This window comes from Poromitra crassiceps (genome assembly GCF_964638095.1).
Source record: "Poromitra crassiceps genome assembly, chromosome: 6".
In the NCBI taxonomy this organism is placed as follows: Eukaryota; Metazoa; Chordata; class Actinopteri; order Beryciformes; family Melamphaidae; genus Poromitra; species Poromitra crassiceps.
Window position 1 is genome coordinate 23709273 of NC_139627.1, and position 27802 is coordinate 23737074.

At 43.8% G+C, this 27802-nt stretch overlaps 1 protein-coding gene across 1 annotated transcript in view; it reads left to right on the plus strand.

Annotated features, from left to right (window-relative positions):
• Positions 1–1275: 1275 nt before the first annotated feature.
• Positions 1276–27802, plus strand: part of lrp1bb (low density lipoprotein receptor-related protein 1Bb) — a gene marked incomplete at its 5' end in the record, with an annotated part of 421412 nt that continues 394885 nt past the window's right edge. The window contains one exon of the mRNA XM_083638437.1: positions 1276–1372. Within this exon, the coding sequence (XP_083494563.1) occupies positions 1276–1372 (97 nt within the window). The remainder of the gene's footprint in view (positions 1373–27802) is intronic.

The window sequence follows — 27802 nt, forward strand, 5'->3', positions numbered from 1 at the left end:
AACTCATTGTGATTACTACAGCAGAATAAAATATTGCGATCAAAATTTTTTTTTTGTATTGCGACACATTGAATTTTGATATTTTCCCATCCCTACTAAATGCACATTTTCCCCCTCAAATAATGGATTCATTGGGGCAAAATCTTATCCGTCTTGGTCTGTAGTTTAATGGGTACCAATTCAGTGTGAAATGCTTTGGTAACCTCAGTTTACAATGGATTGATAGATGCAAACAATCCAGCTCAATGGGCCATTTTCACAGCAGCCATTTTGTGTCGAAAAGGCAGGGTAAACACAGGTGCAAGCAAAACATGAATGAGGGTTTCCAACTTCCAATCATGGAATATCATGCACAAAGCGCGCAATATTCCTAGGCTCGCCCTCTGCATGGCCTTGCTCGCAGCTTGGCCAGCCGCTGTGTGGCCTCGCCTGCGCTATTGGCATGGGCAGCACACAATTGCTCAACTTCGCATTACTGATGACATCACTCACTGATGACATCACAATTGCTTGAGTGACATCACTGATGACATAGACATTGATTGTGACATCATCACTGACCAAATCATCACAAATCTCACAATGTGGGACCAAAATCGCAGACAGACAGACAGACAGACAGACAGACAGACAGACAGAAAGACAGATAGAGCCTACTTACTCAATTTGTATATGATGATGATGATGATGATGCTTGTTTTCTTTGAGGGAACTGTTGTAGAACGTGGGGACAACGACACCTTCTGGGCTGCCTCATAACTTTTGTTTTCCTTTTCTGCCTCATAAACTTTGTGCGTCTGCGAGCGACTCAGACGTCACCATCTGGACGATGTTTGCTGGGTCACTTCCGCCAGCAGAATATAAAAGCTCAACACGTTTTCTCGCCCAGGGTCCCCGACCACTTTAAACTGGTTTACCTAATCAACTCATTCCAGATGATCGCACCACCTCGATTTAATCACTGAAATAAGACAAGACACTCATTCTCTACCCTCTACTCGCACCCCGCCTCCTCTGCTCTGCTGTCCTCTCCTCTCCGCCCGGTGCGTCGGTCTGCTGTCACTGTAGAGCGGTAGGGGAGCAGGGGGGAGCGCACACCACGCTGCTCTGTTCTGCGCACTAGTTCCGCTGCCTGGACATCACCGGCGAACAACGGCACGGCTCGACAACCCGCTGGTGGTGGAGGAGGGGGAGACTGGAACCTGAGGACCCGGACCCGGAGCAGGAGAAGTACCGCGGCGGGCGGCTCTCTATCACCCGCTCTCCGCTGCAGCCATGTCCGAGTTTTTCCTCCTCGTCGCGTTCCTGGCCGTATTCTCGGGATTATTGCCGCGCCAAGCCGAGCCCTGGACCGCCTCAGACCAGGAGACAGGTAAGGATGGAGCGGACACACACACCAGCCGGCCCGGGGCGTGGGGGATGCGCAGTCCGCTGAAACTTGGCCGCTGTCAGTGCGGTCCGGCCGGGGTTATAGCCCACTTTATCACCTGCGCCAGTGGCTGGATATATAGCCTGATCCCCTCTGTCCCCGGCTTTACAGCAGCCTGCAGACTTCATCATTTATGGCTTCCCCATGCCATGACAAAGAGTTCATTATCTGAAATGGCCCGTCGTGCTTTCGGGTCGGTGTGTGAGTGTGATAGTGATACCACGCTGCAATGCGAGCTTATATTGCAATTAATGCGCTTTTATCACGTGGTATTAAAATGTTAAGTGGCCGGTAAAAAATGTGGGTTTAGCTTGTCCCGTCTGATAAAGCAGAAATTATAGACTCATCACGCTGAACTTGACCCAACAGTCGGCTGGAGCTCTGATTTGGCGTTTTCAGAACATTCTTGTGGAGCCAGAATAGACTCGGTAGGAATGACCGCAGGCGCATAGCACCTCTATCCTACAGTAGCCTACAATGCAGCAGGTGAACGTGTCCCCTGTCTTTTGCCGGGACAAAAGTGAATCTTGTCTTTTTCCTGCAAGCCACCGCGCCTACACATCCCGCTGTAATATCGGTAATTGACAGGACTTATGCATGGCCAGCTCCACAGCGAGGCGTGTTGCAGTTTAATAATAAGAATGTGGGCACAGCGGGGGGGGGGTCATTATAAAGCAACATATTGACTGGTTGCATGCTTGAATTTGAATTGTGCGACAGAGTGACAGCTGTCTGCTGTCTGCCATGCTGGCTGCTGTTTCTGAGGCGTCTCCCAAGATCAACTATCGTCAAGCTATTCATGTTGCTGCCATACAGACAGTGCAGGGTGCAGGGATGGAGCTGATGCTAAATAAGCCACAGAAATTCACTGTTAACCCACTATTGAATTCGCAGAACAGAGTAAAGCCTATACCACCGTTTAGGGCGGCGTTGAGCCCTGCTTCAGACAGTAGTAGCCTACAGTTGAGGGTTCCTTCATAGTGAGCAGGAGGATGCAACTGATGTTTTGTGAGGATGGGACTGTTAAGAAAACACGCATAAAGTAATGTCTCCATGGAAATACTGAATGGATTTTTGTTTATATTGATGGTCGTTTGACTTATGATGATCACTAGTTTACCCTTTATCACATTGGGTGTAAATCACCTCACAACACGGTTTAATTCCCCAAAAGAGGACATTGCAATTACTGTATGATGATTCTGAACATAAACCAGTCATGAGAGAATAACGAAAGTCGCATGAAATAACAGAGAATAAAACATACATTTTTGAAAAATAATGTATGGATATTTTGCTTCAATATCGGTCGCTGACCTTATGGTGTGCTTGCCAGTGTCTGGTCAGTGTCTGTCAGTGTCAAGTCTGCTTAGTGCTGTTGTGATGCCGTCCCAAATGTCACTGAATACCCCCCAACACAGCGTGGAGCGCAGGGTCTGTGATTGTGCCTGGCAATCACAGTAGGAGAGAAAACACTGTTTACCTCTCTCTGTGGCTGTGCATGAAATAAGAAGATGCATTTGTATCTTGAACTCCCTGAGGATGCCGTGCTCTGGGAGAAGGAGGAGGAAAAAAAAACACCCACCTGAAATTCAAACGACTTGAGTTTGTGTTTGTCAGCATTGCAGCACGGTGCTATAATAAGGCATATTGAATCAAAGTGGAGAAATAGGTGCCATCATCTGGTCTCATCGGTCTCCAAATTAATTGGTTTTCTAGTAAGGCACGATTTAAAATAAGAGGAGTAGGGATGCACAATATACCGGCAATCATATCGGTATCGGCCGATGTTAGTCATTTTCTAATATATCGGTCCAATAGCAAAAGAACAGCAATGTTTATATCGGTTATCGGTATCGGCAACAATTTTCATATGAGAGGAAACAATGAATGCAGCGAATCTATGATTTATGGGCATATCCAAATGTTTTGGAAATAAATAAAGACATTACTTTTTCAAATTCACAGTGTTTAGTGTTTTTCAGTATGTACAAAAATTGATTATCATAGAAACTTGTTTTATAGAGATCACATTGACATCGGTAAATAGTGGTTATCGGACATAACAATGTCAATATCGGCCAAAAATGTCATATCGGGTGCATCTCTATAGAGTACAGTGCATCCATCCACCCTTCCAACCACACAACTGCACACACACACATACACACACACACACACACACACACACACACACACACGTGCGTGCGCACACACACACACACACACATGCGCGCGCGTGCAAAAATAAGTAATTGGTACCTGCATCTATGTCAATAGCTCCAGGACAGAATTCCAGGTGCTGCTCCGCTCGCCTGCAGAACATTTGACCAGAGAATAAATGAAATAAAAGTGCTCATACTAGATAATAGCAGTAACAGCATTTCACATTTCCTCAAACACCAAAGCTGGTTGTTAGCCCAATTAGTCTGAAATTAATTTGCTTTGTGGTGGAGGAGTTGTTATGGAAAATGCCAAGTGGAGAGCCCGTGGAGTTTCTCTCTGCATGAATCCTGAAGCTTTTCCAAACGCTCATTCATAGAGTTGTCTCTTTGAAATGCCTCTCTATCGGCCATGTCCATCTGACAGTGAGCACGTTGACCCGGCCGGGGCAGTGCTGACCTGACAAAACCACACGCTCCAAGAAGTCAGAGAGCCCACACCTCCTCCTATTATATATATATATATATATATATATATATATATATATATATATATATATATATATATATATATATATATATATATATATATATATATACTTACATACATACATACATACATACATATTTATTTATTTATTTATTTATTTAATCAAAATACCCTTGATCTTAAGCGGTGACCGCAGCACAAGATAAGCATCATCCAGTACAAACAGCTCAAGGTTGTCTGAAATGTATACTCCATTTATAAAGTGGTGGTATGGTGGAAAGGCACAGATAGGTCCACTAATGTAGGGAGGAGGGCTGCCTTTAGGAGCTAATTAAGTGAGATAGTGAGATAACATCGTAAAGTAGCCTATGTGTGTGTGTGTACGTGTGTGTGTACACGTGTGTACGTGTGTGTACGTGTGTAATGTGTGTAGGTGTGTGTACGTCCTATAGGGTCCAGCACAGGAGAGATGTTCTGATACTATAAAAATGTTCCTTCCCGATAGCAATTCCGATTAGCAAATAACACATGATCCTGCAGATTCGTTAGGTTTCCAGGCTAGATTCAGATAGCTGCTGAACTAGCGTATCGTGCTGATACGGAGTACTGATCCGATACCAGTGCGTAATTTTTTTTTTTTTTTTTTATAACAATAATAATTATATAAACAGCTGTAGACTAGTAGCCTAACCCTGTATGGATGTGATACTGTGATTGCTTGCTATTATTGCGGTATCGGATCACTGCAGACTTGTGTACTGTCTCACGATACCCGATCCAGCATTTTTTTGCAGTATCGGAGGCATTTGCGATATTGGTATCGTATATCTGAAAAACTCATGCCTCTGTGCTAGATGTTGCCCAATACAGATTGACGTTAAAGACAGCATCTAGAATGTATATGCATTAATAAGTAAAAAGACAAGGCTGTTTAAAGTGATAATACGGAAGATTTCAGTTTTCTTGTCTCTGACAACACCAATGGCCATGAGCAGTAATTGCAGATGAGATCCACACAGTGGTGCATATGTGACGTGAAGCGTTTTTTCTTCTTCTTCTTAATATATTCAAGTAGGCCAGTGGGGGCGGTAATGCAACGATTGGACGCCAACCGCGCACACACCTCAAAAGAAGAAGAAGTTGGTCTGCGGTAGTTAGCAGAGCTATAATAGAAGAGTTGCAACATCTCATTCACTCCAATGGACCAGTTTTTGGATTAAGCAGCGCTGTCGGGTTGCAGCAGAATGGACAATTTGTGATGTACTTTTGAAAGGGTAAGATGTTTAAAGAATCAAAGTATATTATTAGCTTTATTTTATGCATTAAAACGTAGCATGAGAGCCCTTCCTGGCTATACCCCCGCTACGTGAGTCACGCATTTTGGACTTCCATTGGCCCACTCTCTGTTCTATATTACTCTGGTAGGACGTTGACAGTGTTGCCAGATTAGGTCGTTTCCCTTGCGCCATTTTGTGTGCGTTCTGGCCGTCTGTGGACAGGAAACCATCACCTGCATCTGGCAACACTGGTAGTCAAACTTGTTCCTACTCCGCCTACCCCCTCCCTGCCGGACAATTCCGCTGGGTGAGGTGAAAAACGTCAAGAACTGTGTGCCACTTGTGATATCTTTCTGTTTTTTTTAGTTTGGGGGCGGGGAAAGTGTCGTCACAGACACAAGTTCATAAATGTTGCAATACAGAGAGATGCAAGGGCTTGCATCAATGGGCCATAGGCTCAATCACCATTGTGTTAACTCAGTTGGGGATATATAGTGACTTTACAGACATTTATTTACATGAAAATCTTCCGTATTATCACTTTAACACCAGTATTTCCAGATAGCCTACTACAAATCAAAACAACCCTCAAAATACATGTCAATTCAATAAATTAATAAAATAAATAATACACTTTTTTGCCATAAAACATCTACTATTATTAATATCATAGACATAATTGAAAATGGAATGTCTGTTATCGATGTTTAGCCTTCATACACTATCAGTCCTTGTCATACAATAAAAAAATCAGCATTTCAGCATGGTATAATTAAGGGATTGGGGCATACATATCCTCTGACGTTTACACAATGGCTATCTATAACAGTCCTTCCTTAATGCCACTGAATAAAATACATCTTCAGTCTGCTTAATGTCACCATTGTACTCATATTCCTTTAATAGATAGCTTGAAAGCCGGAAATTGCATACCAAATTGTAGGCGGACATGATAAATTGGAGACCAAATGGAGATTATGTAAATTGCTTGGCATTAGTAATGCTAAACCCAAAAAATAAATAAAAAAATCTAATTGTCTATGATTGGCTGCCCAGAGGTTCCATCTCATCCGCCCTGCAGGGAGGCAGCGTAACACGGAAGGCACGACGCAGACTTTCCAGGGAAAGCGCTGGGCAGTAACTGTTGACCTTCGCAGCTCCGGCTGGATTCTGTTTTCATAGCTGCTTTGCGTCTTCGTCTGGAAGGCATTAACATGAAAATGAGCCCACCGGCTCCACATCCCGTCCGTCCGCATCCTGTCCTGGCAGCGAAAAGTGCCCACCTCAGCAGTAGGTGATCCTGGCCCTCATATAGCCTACAGAGCCGGGGCCGCTGCGTCTTCGGCGGTTGGAAGCCAAGGACTTGTTGAAAGGTGGGCCGCTGTGCGTAGGAGGTGACACACCGGGCACACAGCTGTGGCGCTTTTCATGTGAAGCGTGGGCAGAGATGGGAAAAGTACAAGTACAGTTACTTGTGTAAAAACAAAGTCTCTGGTACTGTAGACACACTGATTCAACTTGTTTACTCAAGTAAAAGTGAAAAAATACAGGCTCTGAAATGTAATTAGGTATAAAAGTAAAAAGTACGTCTATGTGCTGTTTCAGTGCAAAGCTACGTAAAACTTGCATCATATTAATATAATTTGAAGATTACTAAACTTAAAGTATTCACTCAATACCCAAGAATAAAAAATAAAAAATAAAAAAATTGAAAAGAAAATAATTTCCCCCTAATAAATTATTTGCATTTGTTATTTATTAGTTTTTATTAACTGAAATAACAGTAATATTGTCGCTAAATTGTTCAGATCTTGGACTCACTTTGTTTCAGCAAATATGGGGTTAAATATTTGGACCAGCCTCCACGGCAAATGGTATTGATTGACAGCAACCCTTCGCGAAGACCGACTCTAGTCATGACATGAGGATGACAATTTTGATGACAGGTGTCTTAACCAATCAGAATATAATTTAGTTGTGGCGTTAGCCAATCACAATTAGTTGAGTTGTGGGTGGGATATGTCGAGGGATTCGCGAATCCAAGCCAACCAGGAGACGAGACAGACGACAAGGAGGGAGGGGTTGTGATGGAGTTGTGATGAGGAAATGGACGCGCGGTAGTTTTTAAAGGATTTAATCTGGAGCTGTCAAGCTATATTTTCACCATTTCCAGGCTAGCTTGGAGGGCTTGCTTGTTGCTTTTCAAGACAATGGGTTTTGTCATCAAGTGAACCTCATTGGTAAGTTATTATTATTATTTTTTTTATTGCTGGTGGTGCTGGGGGCTGGGGCAGCTGATGTCAGTGGGCAGGGGGAGTTTTGGACCTGTCCGTGGGTTTTAGAGTTCGTTGTGCTTGTAATTTCTGAGTCTTTCTGTGTATTGAGCTAATTGTTAAACTGTGGTTGTGTTACTGACAGACTGTAACGATACAGCGACCTAAAGAACCTGGCTGTGGAAGTCAACTCATAATAGTCCGCCCTCACCAATGCGTAAAAAGATGCACGTACAGTAGGCTATATATTGTGTGTGTGTGTGTGTGGGGGGGGGGGGGTTACCGCATAGAAGGCCCGGTTCTGATAGGCACGGTTCGCCACTGAAGAAGACTATACTTTGATTAATAATTTGTGTGATATGGTTTTTCCACAAAAAAGTTGCACATAATGCGTGAAAGCTGGGAGAGCAGGAGATGAGAGAGACGCAAACGTTACATCGTTTTTGTTTGTCGTGCATTAAAATGAAAGTAACTAGCCTGTTTTGAAAATGCACGGAGTAGAAAGTACAGATATTTGTGTTAAAATGTACTGTAGGGAGTAAAAGTAAAAAGTTGTCAGAAACATAAATACTCCGCAAAGTACAGATACCTGAAAATCCTACAGTAAAGGAGTATTTGTACTTAGTTACTTCCCATCTCTGAGCCTGGGGAAGTGACTCAGACGACACCTGCTGAGGAGGCGGGCAGCAGCCGCTGTTGTCAGTGGCAGTTCGGCCCGGCGTGGCTCATACGTGTTTTATTGCCTCTCGCTGCACAAGTTTGACTTGGCTGGAAAACCAGATGAGTCTTCAGAACAGCACTCATCGCTAATAGGTGGAGACACTTGGTAATAGGTGCAGAGAAGGCCAGCTTCATTTTTTTACTTACCCCGATTGTGCTGTCATATTGAAGAGCAGAAACCGGAGGCCATGTTCAGCATTGCATTTATTTATTTATTTTCACCTAAGGGTAGGGCTGCAACAACTAACAATAATAATAATAATAATGATAATAATAATAATAATAATAATAAAATCATAGCATTTATAGCATTTATATATAGCGCCTTTCTAGATACTCAAAGTGCTTCACATATCAGAGGAGGTGGATCTCAACTCATCCACCACTGATGTGTAGCACCCACCTCAGTGATACACGGCAGCCAGTTTTCATCAGAACGCATCACCTCACATCAGCTATCACAGTGGAGAGTTGAGGACTGAATGTGCCAATTAAGTAACGAGTGATGATTAGGTGGCCATGACAGGGAGTTCCCCAAACTTTTGAGCAGCCAGTCAGATTGAAAAAGTAGCTGGATCATGTTTGCGGTGTTTGTTCCAGTGGTCCTTTCCCCCACAATTAATAAACAAACCTCAAATATGTATCCATGAGCGTGACAATTGAATTAATACAAATAAACATTCCTATAAAATAATGCTCAATTTAATTATAAAACAATATCCATATTTCAAAACACAAACAGGCAATGTACATTTGTTAGAACAAAGTTCTCTGGTCTATGAAATAGGGGGGCACAATTTGATACAGTATGATATAGCATGTATTCAATATGATTCTATTAATCTCTGATACGTTACAATTAAGTTTAATTCAATTCAAAGTATTTTCATGATGCAACATGCATCATTTTCCTACCAAAATGGCTCAATACAGCTCATTGGCTATTGTTGTAATTTTTAGACCTTTATAAAAAATGCTTTCCATTTGTATTTACAGCTTATTATAATTATTCTATGCTTGTTGCTTTTTTTACTTGTACAAGCACCTCGTAACCTTGTTATGAAAGGTGCTATACAAATAAAGTTTATTATTATCATCGTCTGATGTGTGGTGGAAATTGGCATATCGGATCTCACAGTGTGACATCAGGCAACAGATAACGTTAGATTCTGGGTGTTGAATATGCAGCTAATGTTAGCTGCTTTGCTATTAGTTTGGCAAGGAAGTTGAAGCAAGGACTGTTGAAAACCATAGCTGTGTAACATTATTCAGATAGCTGATCTAGATGGTCTATCTAACAAACAGCATAATGTTAGCCTGATTGTCAACAGGTCTTTTCTGACGATAACGTTATGTGAATTCGGCCTAGTGGCATGCTAGCTAGCACTTGCGTTGCTAATAACGTGAACATTAGCTGCTAACTAACTAGCAATGTCATTGATGCAAGCTAGGCTAGCCAGCTAACTCTAGCCATAAGTATCGTCTGCTGCAGCGATAGTTTTGTCTTCCGTGTATGATCCATCGTCTGACACATTTTAATTCCATCTGTTTATATGGCTCTTGTCTTGCCAGCCAGCGAACGCGTATCGTTACAGACACTTTTTCTGGCTGTTAGGCAAAACAGCCAGCAGATTGGCTGAGCTCAGACTGAGCCGAGCTAGCCAGGATCCTTCCACTGACGAGTCGATCACATGCTTTTTTCAACAGACACCATTGGTTGTGCGCAGTGCGGCCTTTACACACACTACCTGCCTGCCTCAACCATAGATATAAATACGTATTTACGTCACGATATTTAGGTATTTATATCTATGGCCTCAACCCACCAAAAATTCAATCATAAAGCAGCCGGTTGCAAATTGGCCACTAGGCTGAGAAATCACCGGTGACCGGGGCTTGGGGAACCCCCTGCCATGATGGAAGGAAGGCCTGTGTGGGAATTTAGCCAGGGCACCGGGGTTACACCGTAGTCTTGCGATAAGTGCTGATGGGATCTTTATTGACCACAGAGAGTCAGGACCTCGGTTTAACATCTCATCCGAAGGGCGTCGCTCATTCACAGGACAGAGTCCCACTCCCTCCCTATTAACGCTTATTTTCATTGTGGATTATGTTCTCGATTAATCGATTCGTTGTTTGGTCTACAATTTCAGAAAATGGTGAAAAATGACGATCAGTGTTTCCCAAAGCCCAAGATGACATCCTCAAATGTCTTGCTTAAGTTTGTCCACAACCCAAAGATATAAATTTACTGTCGTAGAGCAGTAAAGAAACCAGAAAATACTCAAATTTAAGAAGTTGGAATCAGAGAATTTTCTGTTTTTCTCTCACAAAATTACTCAAACTGATTCATCTATTATCAAAATAGTTGGCGAATGATTTAAGAGTTGGGCAACTAACTAGGGATGGGCATTTCTAGCAAAAACACTATTCGAAATTCGCTGGCCAAAGTCGACTTTTAATCGAAATTCGAAAATAAAATAAAAAATGTAAAAAAAAAAAAAATGTAAAAAAAATTAAAAATGTTTTTTTTTTTTTTTTTTTTTTTGTGAGTGAAATGTTGTATTGTCTCCCCTGATTCTAAGCATAGTCGAATCGCATGGTTTGAGCAAGTAAAACAATTTTTATAAGCATTTTAAGCAAGGTTTATGGAAAAATGAATGGCGGATGAAATCCCATGAAGAGGGAGAGGTTGCTTATAAAAATTGTTTTACTTGCTCAAACCAAGCGATTCGACTATACTTAGAATCAGGGGAGACAATGCAATATTTCGCTCACACAAAAAAACAAAAAAAAAAAACATTTTTTTTTTTTTTTTTTTCAATAAACGAATTTCGACTTTCAATAATAAAAGTCGACCTTGATAATAACAACGATTATTCGAAAATTCGAAATTCGATGCCCATCCCTACAACTAACCGATTAATCATTGCAGTTCTACCTAAAGGTGCTTGAAACTTCATGCTTTTTATTCCCGGTCCCAAAGGTTAACAAACGAGTCTCTTTTTCCAGATTGAGGTTTTTCCGAGGCGAGCGATTGGCTGCTGAGACAGCATTTCTGTTTGATTGCATCGGGTCTTTCATGAGCTATGAAAAGATGTTGGAACGGCTGACACATCTCTCCGCTCATGTCGATGCAGTGTTGCTGCTGTCAGTGGACTCTTACATCTATCTCAGGCCAGACGCCTGCAGCTACAGGAGGCAGTGGGCGACCAGGTGCTCCCACATGTTTCATTATGTGGTGTGGCGGTGGGGCCGGCTCCTGCAGAAGGCAATTATTGAACGATGAAGCCATTGGATTTTGATTGTGTCACGTTTAGTATCACCTCGCACACGCTTAATGGGATACAATTGAATCAGCGATGGATTGGCCCCGGCTTGTGAAAGCTGTTGGCTGTAAATGGACTCGGCGGCATTGATTTGAGGAGGAGCCACTCGTTCGACCCGCATGATCTGTTTGTGTTGATCCTCTGGTTTGACTTCATTATTCGGGCGGCATGTGGTTTGATATTAGATTTTTATGAAATCTCATGGAATCGGGAATGCTATTAATGAGTCAATGAGACTTTCCTCGGAAAAGGCCCTCTATTGGAGGAGTTGAATCAAAGTGCTGGGCTCAGCCATATACTAAAATGGCTGCTGGAGAAAATAAAAAGTGCAGTTAAATTATTAATGAGGTAAAGGATAACTGTTTTATTGCCAAATATGCTAATGAAAATAAGAGCAATGGTGGGATAAACCACTCGCCCCGCAAGTCGAGTTGAGTATGAGGTCATTAGCGTTTGATGGATAAGATAGAATGCATCATGAAATGAAATATAAGACTGATTTAAAGTGAGGGCTGCACTCACATGGCCAGCTTAACTCTTAGCTGGTGCCTTAGTTGGTGGAGCAAAAAGCATTGCAGCCTACTGGACGATGGAACAGAAGTCCAACCTCAGGAAAGAAATCATCTGTGGCACAACAAATATATTGAGCCCTGGCTTGTCCAAGAAGACTGTAAGGTTAAAGTTAATATGGGGCTGGCTGTGTGTGCAATGTGAAGACTGAGTTGAGCAGAGATCTTTTTGGCAGTGCCCCATGGTGTGTGTGTGTGTGTGTGTGTGTGTGTGTGTGTGTGTGTGTGTGCACATGCGTGCGTGCGTGTGTGTGTGTGTGTGTGCACACACGCGTGCACGTGTCTGGGTCATGGGCTAAAAGTCTGCCTGTCAGTTTGAAAGGGTGAATGGCCCCACCCCTCCCCCCTGTGGAGCGGAACTGTTCCTTCTTCTCTTTCCAGACCGGAACGCCAAGACATTCTCCCGGAAATGGGGCGGGTATTTCTTCTGTTTGGCTTTTTGTATGGTTGCCCTTCATGCCCCACAGTAAATGCTTCAAATGGTCGCCAAAATACAGAGGTAGCGTGGAGTTGCTCATGCGGCTGCGTTGTCCTGGGAATAGTCATATTGAACACTGGCCAAATAGAGAGAGAGAGAGAGAGAGCTTAATGATCCAGGCAGAAACTGTAGTTGAGTCACGGCCAGTCAAAAACCTCTTATACTTGTGCTTATACTTTCCTTGACATGTAAATGATGCAAAAAAAAAAAATTACATCTCATTTGGACTGCGATTCTCATCTCAGTCATAATTCTCTCCCTCTGGCCTGGAGCAGCAAGGCTTTGAACTAAATCTAAGAGGCGTGACCATATTAGCCCTGTTTTAGGGGTTCATCTGTGTGGCTCGTGCTGGACTAGCACCTAGTCCAGACACCTAGCACCAAAATCCAGGCTGAAAACAAAGGCGAGTCTCTGTTCTCAGGCAGCAGCTCATCATAGCTTCTCGTCGTCTTTTAAATCACTCCTGAAAACCAAGAAACTGGCATTTACTTTATTTTCATTTTATTTTGTTGCTTCGATTAATGTCATATTTCTCTTATTGTTATTCTATCATCTGTTTATTCCATCTTAGCTGGTTGGGGGGGGGGGATGTTTTCTTGTCTGTTGTCACTTGTCATGTGAAGCGCATAAAACTGCTCTATAAATAGTTTTTACCCAAAAAAGTAATACCAAAGATGATGATAATACTACTACTACTACTACTACTACTACCATAGATATTATATTACTATAGATGGGTCACCGCAGGCTCCGCCAATTCTAACAAATGGTAGCAGCAAGTCTCCTAAATGGGCGTGGTCAACCATTGACTCAAACCTGCCGAAAGTCTCCTAAAGATGTGTTCACACCGAGATATTTATTTTTCGCTCTGTCGCTTGATTCAACCCTTTGGAATCACTCTGTCGCTCTGTTTAAATCGCTCATCAACAGGCACACGAATTGACGGACATGGGGGGGCTATAACTTTACGCAATGTCATGATGTTTGTCCACTACGAGCCGAGGCGAGATGTTTACAAGCTAAGCCTATCAGCGTGCTCCTAATGCGAGCTCCATACCGGTAGTACAGACTTCACTTCATGTCAGCTGTCAGCCTGTCAATGTGTTTTGTTGCCACACAATAAACCAGCGGTTTGTTCCAAGCCAGTGTGATCCTTGACTCACTCTCACACGGCAGCCAATCAGCGTTGAACAGCGAGCGACTGATGCCAGCGTATTTTCGCTGGCATTTCGAGTTGGGATATTTCATCTCGGGCGACGAGCGTATTTTCTCCCTATCGCTCTGTCTCTGTCGCTCGGACGCCCAGCGATTTTTCTCCTGGTCGAATATACGCTCAATCGCTCGTTTGCATTGACTTTGTATGTAAACTCGATGCCAGCGAAAAACTTTAATAGGTCGGTGTGAACGCAGCTCAAGTGGGCGTGTCCGTGGAAAACCATGGCCAAAACGTGACAAAATGACAGGAAGTGAGTTGAAGTTGGGCCGTCTTGCTTGAATCCCATCATCTTTGCTACTAATTTAGCCTACTGAATGTTATTGACTTTAAAAATACATACAGTAAGTTAGGCCTCCAGCTGTTTAAAACACAGCGGTCTCGCATAGACAGAGATGCCGCCATCTCTCCACAGACTGACAGGCAGGCAGAGATGCCGCTATCTCTCCATACATGTATACAGACAGACATGCACAGAGTATCGCTGCTGTATATCTCGTTGGCAAATTTTTTGGCAGTTTGTAAGTAAAAAATAATAAAATTAATGTAGAGGTGGTCACTATAAGCGAATTATTTAAACAGCAGTTGTATAGGAATGATTCGGGACAAAGCTTTTTGATCAGTATAAGTGGTTGATCACTATAACCATTCCACTGTACCTATACTACTACTACTACTACCGCTACTACTAATAATGTACATGACACATGGTTTGGCTCACCATCACTTCTTCACAGATTCACCACCATTTTTTAAGGCAATTAAAGTTTAGCAGATACAGTAGTGTGCTTCATTAAACATTACAGTACAATAACATTCTTATCAGCTGAAAACTGTCCAGCATTAACTCCACTGTGTGCAGTAGCTTAACTTTACACTTGAGTGGCTAATCTCCTGTTCTCTGATCTTCGTTGTCTATCCTTGCAAGAACGACAGTGCCAGAAGCAGGGCTGAGCTCCGCTGATTGATTTTCTGCTTGTTTGTTTGCTGTTATGTTAGTTGACCTAAATCAGTTTGGTGGAGGTAGTTTTTTTTCCTTTCATTCTCTAATGAAAGAAAAAATAAATCTCACTCACTATCTTTTGCCGCACACTGAAAGTCAGCGAAGTCAGGCAGAAAGTCATTAAACCACGCTGTCCTTAATAGTGTCATGAGCCATACTGTGCAAACAAAGCATTAGCAATTAGTTTGCTTTATGACTGCTGAGCCAAATTAGATTTGTGTTTTGTATCTGGTTTGCATAGTGACAATGTGGTAAATTGTGGTAAACTCTGAGAATGTTTGAACATGTCAGTCCAAAAATGAAGTATCATCAAAGATGATGGGATTCAAGCAAGACTCACTTCCTGTCATTTTGTCACGTGGGTTTTGCCCATGGTTTTCCACCGACACGCCCACTTAGGAGACTTTCGGCAGGTCTGAGTCATGGATGTATTAAAAGAACTGGATAGGGGATGAGCCACGCCCACCCATGCATTCGGACGAAGGCTGCTCACTGGCGCATGAAGTCATCATGGGGGGGTTTTCTTCCTGGATTTACTTCCTGACCATGCGGCCTAAGGCGAAGTGCGCATGTGTGCCATGACGTATTCCATGACGTCTCCCACCCCTCCCACCCATGGATGTATTAAAAGAAGAAAATACACTCGTATACGGCTCTTAGTGGCTTCTGAAGAAAAAATGCCCCATCATTTTTTTTTTTATAATTAAAAGAGTCGTTTTATACTTTGAGTAACACCCGGAAAAAATTCCCCTGGGTTTAACAGCTGCCGGGGTCCCCATGCAAGTGGATGGGAATTTTCCTTTCTGGGCTGCATGGCATCACGTGACAATGCAATACAGAGCTTCGCCACCATGTTCAAATGGCTTCACAGCCCAGCGCTATTCCTGGGGGCTTGGTCTGAGGCAATGGTTGACCACGCCCATTTAGGAGACTTGCTGCTACCATTTGTTAGAATTGGCGGAGCCTGCGGGGACCCATCTATAGTAGTAATATCTATGGTATGTATCATCATTGAGGACATGCTGTAGAAAAGACTTTTGCATTGTCCAAAATGGAGGCTACCAGCTACCTTTTGTAAATGCATCATAATCACAAGCAGGACACATACTGTGTTTGTTGAGACAGTGATTTAGATAAATGCATCTGTTTTTACATGAGAAAAATTAGATTTAAAGCGGCACTAGGCACCTTCACACACTGGCAGCCTCAAATCATTTTGAGAAGCCATGTAATGTGTCGGCAGTAAAATGCACATTCCTGGCTTCTAAAATGTTTTTTTTTTTTTTTTTAACCTTTATTTATACAGGGGGAGTCTCACTGAGAGCAATGCTCTCTTTTTCAGGAGTGCCCTGTTCACATTCACACACACATTCATACCTGGATGTCTTCTTCTAGTGTGGATGGTTAAACTTTTCTATTTTGATCTACAACAATTACAAATAAATAAGCGTCTCTGTTTTGCTGACTGATTTAACACAATAGTGATATCAGAATATAATTTGATTAACCTTTTACATTTGCTGTTGTCTAGTAGGTGTTTCTTGGGAAAAATCCTCTAGCGTATGGGAAGTGATGCTTTTAACATTCTCAGTTTGTTTGGGGGGGAAAAATAGCAGAAGAACTGGATAGTTAGCATGAGCAACGATAGCCACCATGGCTGAACAGACAAATAAAAGAAACAAAAATATAGTGAAAAGAGACGTGACACTGGACACACGTTCAATTGTCAGGTGATCTCTAGTGAAAAGAGATGTGACACTGGACACATGTTTAATTGTCAGGTGATCTCTGGTGAAAAGAGACGTGACACTGGACACACGTTCAATTGTCAGGTGATTTCTAGTGAAAAGAGACGTCACACTGGACACACCTGAATTTGTCAGGTGATCTCTGGTGAAAAGAGACGTCACACTGGACACACGTTCAATTGTCAGGTGATCTCTGGTGAAAAGAGACGTGACACTGGACACACCTTCAATTGTCAGGTGATCTCTAGTAGGGCTGGCAAAAATATATATATATCAGATTTTTTCTCTCAAAATTATATTTTGGATTTGATTTTTTAATACTATTATACTTCTCTAACCATTTGTTGCCCTGCACAGCTCAAAAAATATTTTTTTCTCATAAGTGACACAATTTATGCTTTTACTCTGAAGGCAGAACAACCCAACTTCCTGTTTTAGGTGGCACTGTGCCTAACTTCCTGGCCATTGCTTGCTAACGTAGTCACTTGACACGGGTACAGACCAGACCAGGTGAGTCTGAAAACATAACGTTGATGCTACGTTAAGCTACTCGGTGGCCCCACGTGTTTTGTTGTTATGTGTCCAAGGCAACATTTCACCGTCCGGTGATAATGTGTTCGTGAAACGTGTGCGCGTGGTGTGTGTGTTGTGGCTCTCGTTATCTTGTGCAGCCCGCAACACGCTGCTCGCATTCCTGTGCTTTTTCAGAGGTGTTGAAATAAGTTTGTCTTTAGTAGCCACTAGCCACAGCCTTCAGAGAGACTTTACAGCGGCGACAAGGGATGAGGAAGCTCACTTGTGATTGCCATGATGATGCCTGTCTGTGTCAGGCGTTCTCATACACTAACGTTAAACGTTAAATGAAACGAGGTGGGGGGGGGGGGGGGGGGGGTGCGCGGCAGCGTGCCAGCCCTAATCTCTAGTGAAAAGAGACGTCACACTGGACACACCTTCAATTGTCAGGTGATCTCTGGTGAAAAGAGATGTGACACTGGACACACGTTCAATTGTCAGGTGATCTCTAGTCAAAAGAGACGTCACACTGGACACACGTTCAATTGTCAGGTGATCTCTGGTGAAAAGAGACGTGACACTGGACACACGTTCAATTGTCAGGTGATCTCTGGTGAAAAGAGACGTCACACTGGACACACGTTCAATTGTCAGGTGATCTCTGGTGAAAAGAGACGTGACACTGGACACACGTTCAATTGTCAGGTGATCTCTGGTGAAAAGAGACGTCACACTGGACACACGTTCAATTGTCAGGTGATCTCTGGTGAAAAGAGACGTGACACTGGACACACGTTCAATTGTCAGGTGATCTCTAGTCAAAAGAGACGTCACACTGGACACACCTTCAATTGTCAGGTGATCTCTGGTGAAAAGAGACGTCACACTGGACACACGTTCAATTGTCAGGTGATCTCTAGTCAAAAGAGACGTCACACTGGACACACGTTCAATTGTCAGGTGATCTCTGGTGAAAAGAGACGTGACACTGGACACACGTTCAATTGTCAGGTGATCTCTAGTCAAAAGAGACGTCACACTGGACACACGTTCAATTGTCAGGTGATCTCTGGTGAAAAGAGATGTCACACTGGACACACGTTCAATTGTCAGGTGATCTCTGGTGAAAAGAGATGTCACACTGGACACACGTTCAATTGTCAGGTGATCTCTGGTGGAAAAGAGACGTCACACTGGACACACCTTCAATTGTCAGGTGATTTCTAGTGACACCATAGCAATGAGTGTTTACTAGCACTCAACAAAGATGGAGACAAAATAATATTGTGGTGGTGACTGTCAGTATCATCTCTGTTAAAGCTGTTATAAAGTTGGCTTCAAATACTAAGAATGTATATGAAATATAATCAACACTTCCCTGTTTGTATGTGCCGATATCAGCCTTATTTTACTCTTTCTGCTTGTATACTCTCTAGTTTGCTAACCTTTCTGCAGTTTTGATAACTGAACGGAAAAAATAGCTCCACATATCCCCAATTTGAACATTTCACGTCCTATACTGTACGTTCTTCACAATGAAAGTGTCCCCTTAGTTTGTCAGTGGAAAGCTTTTAATATGAAGGAGCTGCAGTTACATCCAGGTAACTGCGATTGGACCTGGTGCAGGAAACAGGCCTTTGGAAATGTTAGATAGAGGCACCATTGTCCCGACTAGAAGTCATTTTAGACATTTTATTTTTATGTTAAGGTGGGAAAAAAGTGACATATTGGGGCATCCACAAAAATACAGGACTTGGTGACCTTAGTGAAGGCTGGGCCAGTCCAGCCAAACCTGCAGGCATACACACTTCAAAATGTGAAACTGATGAGATGGTAACCCCAGGGCAAAGTAAGGTGCAGCGTATCAAGTATCTTGTGGATTACAACTTTAAATTGGCTGTAGATTAATCTCTTCCTAGGGGAGAGAGGATTTCATAATTGTCCATACAGAGACCTAGGCCTGTCACAATAATCAATTAATCTACTTATCGTAAGATAAAGACGGTTTTAACTTGACAACAATAACAAACGGTCACAACCCACCTGAATATCCGGTTTACAAAACCCCAGAGAAGAAGAAGAATATTCGGTCTACTTCCTGTATACATAGCTGCGCGCAGGCTTCGGCTCATATTAAATGTTAACGTTAGGCCGTGTCTCCAACACACATAGTAACAACGAGGCCTATCTCTGTCTTTTTGTCTTGTAGTAGTTAGTAGTAGTAGTTGTTGTTGTTGATAGTTGCCATAACATCCACCCCTGTCGGAAAGACAGGTTGAGAGGCTACATGTTACAGAGTAAGCTGACTATCAGTATGTCATTGCATGCATTGGCCAATCTTTACATTTAAACATTTAAATAGCAAAAAAAAGAATATATATAAATAGAAGTATGTCAGTGTTTCCCCCTGAACAGCTGAGAAAGTGGACACTGTAAATAGTTAGCACTATGAAGCTGATAAAATTCAGTAGGTGGCGGTAATGCAACATTTAAGGATGTCAACCGCCATAAAACACAGAAGAAGAAGCTGAGAAAAAGGAAGTGCTGTGGGGTTGCAGCTGGTGGAAACCCGCCACGGTCTATAGACGGTTTTCACCAGAGCGCAACCCCACAGCACTTCCTTTTTCTCAGCATTCGGCAAACTGCAGAAATATTCACTCGACATCGTTACTTTTGTTTTCGCCGCTCAGCTGTATAGACGGTTTTCACGGAATGGTCAGTCCTGCACTTGAATGTTTTTTTTCCCGTTTATGTCCATAGCAAACACTGCAACAGGAAGTGAGCGGGGGTTCAATTTAGAATGTTTTTGTTGTCAAGTTAGAACCGTCTATATATGAACATGACCCCAATCATTTTTCTGACCTCAATAATTGCCCATTGTTTTTGCATGTTTGTTGACATAAGAAAAGGCTATGCTGAGACATGTTTTGCTGTCATTTCTGGTTGCACTGCTTCTGTCCTCTTGTCTGCTCAAACACACACACACACGCACGCACACACACACACACACACACACACACACACACACACACACACACACACACACACACACACACACACACACACACACACACACACAAACACAGAGTGAACCAGGGGAGGATAACATGTTACATGCGAACCGTCTTTTTTTTATTTTTTATAGCTGTTTGTTTGGAATGAGCATGAAAATGCTGATTTAAGTGAGAATTCCCAATGAACTGAATGAAAAGGGTGTACTTGCATTATTATGCTATTATATCATCATTATATCAATGGCCAAAAAAAATCTTCAAATGATGTTTATCGCAAATATTTCTGCGACAATATATCGACCAACAAACAGTAGTTATCGTGACAGGACTACAGAGAGTGAATTTACAGCAGATACAGTGTCTAAATGACAGTATCAGGAATGGGACACTCTCCTCTGTCACAGCCCGACATTGTGATGTAAGCGAACACGGGTGTATTTACAGAAAAATCTCACCTCGAGCAGCTATAAAATGATTTATTGAAGGATGGCACATAATAGTCATCGTCATAATAGTTAACTGTGGCCAGCCGTGGTCAAAAGACAGATGCTCAGACAGGCACGCTGGCAGACCGTGACTAGTCCGCGGGGTCGGACCGTGCCCGGCGCCGCGGGTCGGAGGCGGTGGTGTCGCGCCCCTCGCGGGGGCTGAGGGCCGGAGCGAGGGGCAGCCGACGCCTGGCTGGGGACTCTCTCTCCCAGCTGCCACCTGGCCCGGGCCAAGGACTCAGAGCCCCATCATACAGCCCGCGGCCCAGAAAAGCAGAACAGGGGAGGGATTCATCCAACTCCCAACCAGCCTCTTTCAGCAGACAAACCCAAGGCCAGTTGGTGCTGCTGTGTCCTTCCTGAAAGAGAAATGGCTGCACCGGGCAACAGAGACATATCGAGCTGTCCCAGTGATTCATTTTAATGCACGGCTCTGTAATAGTCTATAATTTTTCTTTATAGGTTCAAACATAAAACGCTTATATGCACCCAACCTCAGATATTTCCTTCTTGGCCTGATTTGTTTTTCAGTCATACTCACAAGCCATTGCCTTTAAAGAGTTGCACTATATTGCAGCTATTAACCATAATATAGACACATAGGAGTTGGAGGTGTTTAGCAAAGATGCAGAGAAGTGCATGGTATTTAGCCTACATAAGATATATTAAGGAATGCAGTACACACTATACACACACAACCACACACACCCTTGCACACCATTTGTGCTTTTGGAAAATGAGTGTCTGTCCATGTTGTGTCTGCCTTCCCTGGCAAGGCTCCCTATAGACCAGTCCTGAGAATAGGTGGAAAGAGGGAATTACTGGCATCAGTTCCACTCCCTCGTGCAAAGCAATGATTGGCTACATCAAATCTGTGCCTATTTTGTTGCCAGCTGCCCAGAATTCTTGGACCACGCTGTGAATATATCGGTCTGATCCTTTCAATATGAAGCCGAAGCCGTCGGTCGCAGTATATGTCCGAGGCTGACAGCGCACTGAGGGAGGCTTTTTGGCAGGCTTCGAAATTAGCACAGGCCATCGGCCAAATGCCTGTGAATCTGTGAAGTGGCCTGTGAATTTGATCCACCTAGCAGCAGCCATTGTGGCTAGTTAGCCACCTCTCCTTCTCTGTCACAGGAGAAAGCCAGGAGCATAAAACATTGTGCTTTTTTACACGCATGAAAAAAAAGGCCCGCCCCAATCCAACCCTGAATTATTTATTTAAAGGTCCCATTTTATGCTATTTTTAGCTGTTTAAAATATCGTCTCGTGGGTCTTTAAAACAAGGTTATGAATTCTGTTGCAAAAAAAAATCAAATCCAGCCTCGGTGGGACTGAGTCTATCCGCTCTGTCTCTCCCCTCATTAACTATGCGCTGTTTTGAGGGGGCGGGACCTCTGATACACTAAGATGATCTGTTAGGATAGATCCATCTTTGGTGCAATTGATTGTTTTCTGGACATTTTTAGCTGCAGTCAGCAGCTCTATAAGTCACTGTTGGTTGGTTGGTTGGTCCACAAAAAGTTCAGTTCACCAGTCTTTAGGCCACAGTTTTTGCTGAAATTTGACATGGAGGTCAAATATGTGTGTGTAACCCATTGCCTTTTCCCCCTACGAACCAGCATGGCAGGGATTTCTGGGTAAGCCTACAAAAATACATCATCCCTGCGGCACTCTATCGACCAAGTTTGTCGCCGTCATTATGCAAAGTGATTTGTCACCGTCACTGATCAATATCCGCTCACATCCGCTCGGCTGGTTGACTTCCAGTTACATTACATCACTATGACTAGTTTTTAAATCATTCTTATGCCTCACACCGGAGGCAGTATGTATTCGGGTTGTCTGTCCTTCTGTCCATCGGATGTTCATTAACAACTAACATTAATAACTCAGGAACATCACAGTGTGACCTCACGACCGTCCATTCCATGCTCCTTAACGCGATATCTCAGGAACGCGTTGAGTGAAATTCTTCAAATTTGGCTCGACAAGAGTCGACATCCACTTGGACTCAAGGAGGAACTGATTAGATTTAGGTGGTGAAAGGTCCAAGTTCAAGGTCACTGTGATTGCACTGTGACCATTCCATCAAGGAAGGGGGCGGGCTTAGGTAAAAGAGGCCATAGCTAGGTATAGGAAGGTGGTAGAGAGTCGGGGTTCGAGGGGTGGCTAGAGGGAGTGGCTCGGGGGATTTGGGTGGTGGGAGGAGGTGGGAGGTCAAGGAAGGGGTGGGGCTGGGGAAAAGGGGCTGTAGCTAGGGATAGAAAGGTCATAGAGCGTCAGGGTTGGAGGGGTGGCTAGAGGGAGTGGCGAGGGGCAGAGCCGTGTAAGAAGAGTTGCGACATCTCCATTCATTCCAACGGATCAGTTTTTTACTCTCAAGAAGTAAGGTTCTGGATTAAGCACCACTGTCGAGTTGCAGCAAAATGGACAGTTTGTGTTGTACTTTGAAGTTTTTTTTTTCTTGAATCAAATTGTACAATATCAGCTTTATTTTAGCATGCAAAAGTAGCGCGAGACCCATTCCTGGCTGTCCAAAATATCGCATTTTGGTCCTCCGCTGATGCCACTCTCTCTCTCCAGACTCTAGAGGACACTAGCGAGGGGGATGCATGTGGGTGGTGGGAGGGTGCGTTATCATTAAGGGGGCAAGGCAAGGGGAAAATTGGTCATAGCTAGGGATAGGAAGGTCATACAAAGCTGGGGTTTGAAGGGTGGGTAGGGGGAGTGGCAAGGGGCATGTGAGTGTTTTAGGGGGTAGGGGTAGGACCATTTTCCATGTTGAAAATGATTAGCCGTGTTGTTGAGGTACCCCCAAACATTACCTAAAGTACCACTGTGCCCTGGGCTTCAAGATATTTGTGCTTGTATGACAGTTGACTGTGACTTGTTGGTGGAGGCATACATAATCAGCTGATCTGCTAAAGACAAACATGACACAAAAGTTAGGTCCACACAAAAGTGTGATTACAAAATGGTGGCTGATAAAAGAAAATATGAGTGGGTGGTAAAAAAAAGTTAATTTGAAACACTGTTTTTTGGACCTAAAATATTAGTGAGATTGCCCACTACGGATGAATAATTCAGTGCACTTTCATGGCATAGTGCATGAATTGAAAATCAAAAGTAAAAATCCTCCCCCTCCCGCTGCCCCCCGACACCTCCAGCTGTGCACAATTCCCTCTCAACAGCAGCTGCTGACGGCGTGGGCCCCGGAGGGTTGGCTTCGGTTTTGCGGCAGCGGCACTATCACCGAGTTACTTTGTGTTCAAATTAGATTGCCAAATACATCACCAGCAGCTGTCATCAATCTGATTCACTATGATTCCCTAACATGCTTCCGAGCCGCTATTGATCTCTGATCCCCGGCGCCACCCTCCCTCCTCGCCCCGGTGTTAGATCGGGAGTCCTATTAACCGCGCTCGCATCAATCACCGTTCAGCCACGTTTGTTTGTAGACGTCTTTGATACGATTACAGCGTCGCTCTCAGAGTTTCTCGCTACTCGCGTTCTCTTCCCCTTCCATTCCCTCTCTCTCTGTCTCTCTCTGTCTCTGTCTCTGTCTCTCTCTCTCGCTCTCTGTCTCTGTGGCGCCTGATTTGGAATGCGTGCAGTCACTCTCCTCCTGCTTTGGTGATGTGCCTCGCTGCACGGTGGAAGGGAGCAGAGATTAAGCACTTGGGCGCTCCAACATGTGGGCTGTCACAGGTATCTCTCAGTGCTCGACGCCTGATAAGGGCCACTCGCTCCTCAAACAGCCCTCGCCAAGCAGGAACCCCCCCGAGAAATAAAACACCCTCGAGACTCACTGACATTTAATATCAAGAAGTGGATTATGATGATTGTCCCCACCCCCCCCCACTCCGTTTTCTCCACAATTGTACTTCACTAATTCCCCCTGCCAAGCTGTCCCGGTTGTTGCTCCACCCCCTCTGCCGATGTGGGGAAAGTTGTAGACTAGCACATGCTTTCTCCGATACATGTGTGTTCGCCAGCCGCTTCTTTTCACCTGACAGCGAGGAGTTTCACCGGGAGGACGTAGCGCGTGGGAGGATCACACTAGTCCCCCCAGTTCCTCTCCCCCCAGAACAGACGCCCCGACTAGCCAGAGGAGGTGCCGCCCCGACCGACCAGAGGAGGCGCTAGTGCAGTGACCAGGACACATTCCCTTAATCCGGGTTCCCGCCAGCCGCAGACACGGCCAATTGTGCCGGTATGGACACCCGCCCAAGCCAGGGGGAACAAAGCTGAAGATAAGTGCCAAGAGGGGTACTCTTGTTTTTATACATTTTTCATCTAATGCTCCATTAAGGGTATTTCAGATTTCAGACTGTTTTTGCAGGATGCACGCTCAAGCTCATTCACTCCCATTCAGTTCCAAACCCCATAAAACAACACCTTCTAAATCAGTAAAGATAAAGGTAATCCATCACCGTGAATGAGAAAACTCGTATTTTGCAAAGTTGATCAAAACTAAAGTCATGAACTCTCTGGGAGCCAAATGGGACAGGAGGGACTGTGCCAATGTACAAACCAAAACAAAGAGCTTCTGCCAGCTTTAGTCCATAAAATGAAATGGAAATTTAAGCCAGATTCTTTACACAATTACAGCAGCGGACCCATGTTGTCTTCTAAATGTTATTTTCTTCTTCTTCATGTAACATTGCAAGAATGTATGGGTATGGGGGGGGGGAATATGGGGGAGTTTTCAACCATGTCAACTATGTTTTTGTTATGTTATCAGTGAAATTTGTATTATAATATAAAAAATAGTGATGAAAAACAACAAAGAAGTCTTGAGGGTCTCTATAATTACTCAAGATACCTATTAAAAAAAATGAAAAGCATAATTTGCCTTTGATGTGACATAATGCATTCTATATGGTTACCCATGCTGGCTAGGGTTAAAAACGTAAGCTACATATTGGAAGTCATAAATGAATAAACAAACCATTATCAAAAATGTTGCTTCTGAATCGACATTATATCACGGATAATTTATAATTAAGCAATATATCACGAGAGCAAGTGTGTTGTGGTGAATATATCCTGCTGATAAGCTGTTATCCCACGAGGCCGCAGGCCGAGTGGGATAACAGCTTATCAGCGGGATATATTCCACAACACCACGCAGCTCGAGTGCTATATTGCTTTTATAAAACGGTTTCCAAGTATAATAATATAATAATAATAATACTATAAGTCCGACTGGCATTTTATTCTGATAGAGTCAGTTGAAACACTACTGTAAGGCGGGACCTCTAGCAAGAAGATAGACGTGCGGGTGATTTGATTGGATCGTTCTGGAGACTGAAGTCGACATTGGCCAATCCTGGCGCTTGCTGAGAGCTTTTGCAAAGCCCCACACCAGAGCCATATGCCGACACCAAGTAACGTTACGTCTTATTTAGAAATGCGGGGTTAAGAGTGAGGGCGCGCGAGAGAGGGGTTAAGACATTAGCCCGCGTCTATTCTTGTACAAAACATCATTTTCTGCGAAGTATTAGTAAAGTTGTAAGCGAAGATCGATTCACAAGGATCTGAAAGCTGTCTCCGCCATTTTGTTTTTGAGGTACTTTTAGTAAGAGAGTTGCACCATCATGCGTCCATAATGACTCATTGTAAGGACTAGTGACCCTCCATACAGCAGATCAGGAGAAAGCTGTTTGGCTCGAGCGCAGCGCTGCCTTTTAGTAAGAGAGTTGCCATGGCAACCAATAACCCATGGCCATGGGTTATTGAACTCGGTTACTGGAATTATACAATGGCTGTGAACCAATCAGATTGCTTGATTTGAGAGAGCCATTTTATAATGGACAATATACAGTAGACTATGAATAGTCTCTTTGTGTGCGCACACATGTAAATGTGGTGTGTTTGTGTGTGTGAAAATCGGTGAATATGTCTGTGGTGAGCTATACATTAGGCAGAAATTGAACCTAGTTCAGTGGGCGGCGGGCGATCAATGGCAGTGAATCAGCAGGTCACACCGGGATACTGTTGGATTATTGGCAGCGCGTTAGCACCCATCACATTCACCATTAGATGACGTCATGAGCAGTGAATACAAAGCATGACAACATCATGAAGAGCTTGTTTTGCCGAGGTAGAGGAGGTTGTTGTAGGCAGGGCGCACTCCAGCCCTCATTTCATTAGTCTTCCCATTGATTGGTGCGAAAGCACGATGTGGCAATCTGGTAATTTCCCGCCTCACTTGGCCCAGTTGACACTTTGTAAGTGAGCTGTGTAAGACATCTTTTCATGTAAACCGATCAGGTCGGAATGGAGGCTGGGGTGCCTTTGGCCAGGGACCTAGTGCATTAGTAGATCAACTGACTCACATCGCGCTCTTCTTTTTGTACACTCTTTCGTCCCGACCTAAGGCAATAGACCCTTTCCACACTCAAAAAAGAGGTTGGAGGCCATGTCAAGCTTGTCCTCTCTGTAGGGATGGGGTGTCATTTTGTATATCTTTTTTGGAACCCGGTCTAAAACAATACTGGGCCCTAAATGGTTCCTCAACCGATACTTTTTAAATTTAAAGCTGACCGGAGGATGCATATTTCACTCAGCAACTCGGGCATGGCACCAAAATGAGGCACCTAAATCTGTGTTGCAATTCGGTCCCGTAAGTATCGGTTGTAAAGGTACCGGTCCGGTACCATAATGGTACCAGGTTTTGGTACCCAACCCTACCATTCTGTACCCAAAAGCTGGGGCACGGTAGCACAGTGGTAGCGCTATCACTTCACAGTAAGCAGGTCCTGGGTTTAATTCCCACCTGGGATGCTGCGGTGCTGGGGGCGTGGCCCCCCCTACGTCCTCAAGTGCCTATGGTGCCCAGGTGGGTTATCTCATGAAAAGGGCCTTTCTGTGTGGAGTTTGCATGTTCTTCCTGTGCTCCCCTGGGGCTTCCTCCCCATATATGAACCATCAACATAAAACATGCAAGAAGATCGCTGCCTGACCAGCGACAACGACAGAAGATGATCGCCAGGCGCTGTACGCTGTAGCTGCCCACTGCTCCTGGCTGCCCCCCGGAGGAAGGGCATGCCATGTCTGGGTCAAAAAGAGCAGAGACTCACTGTATTTC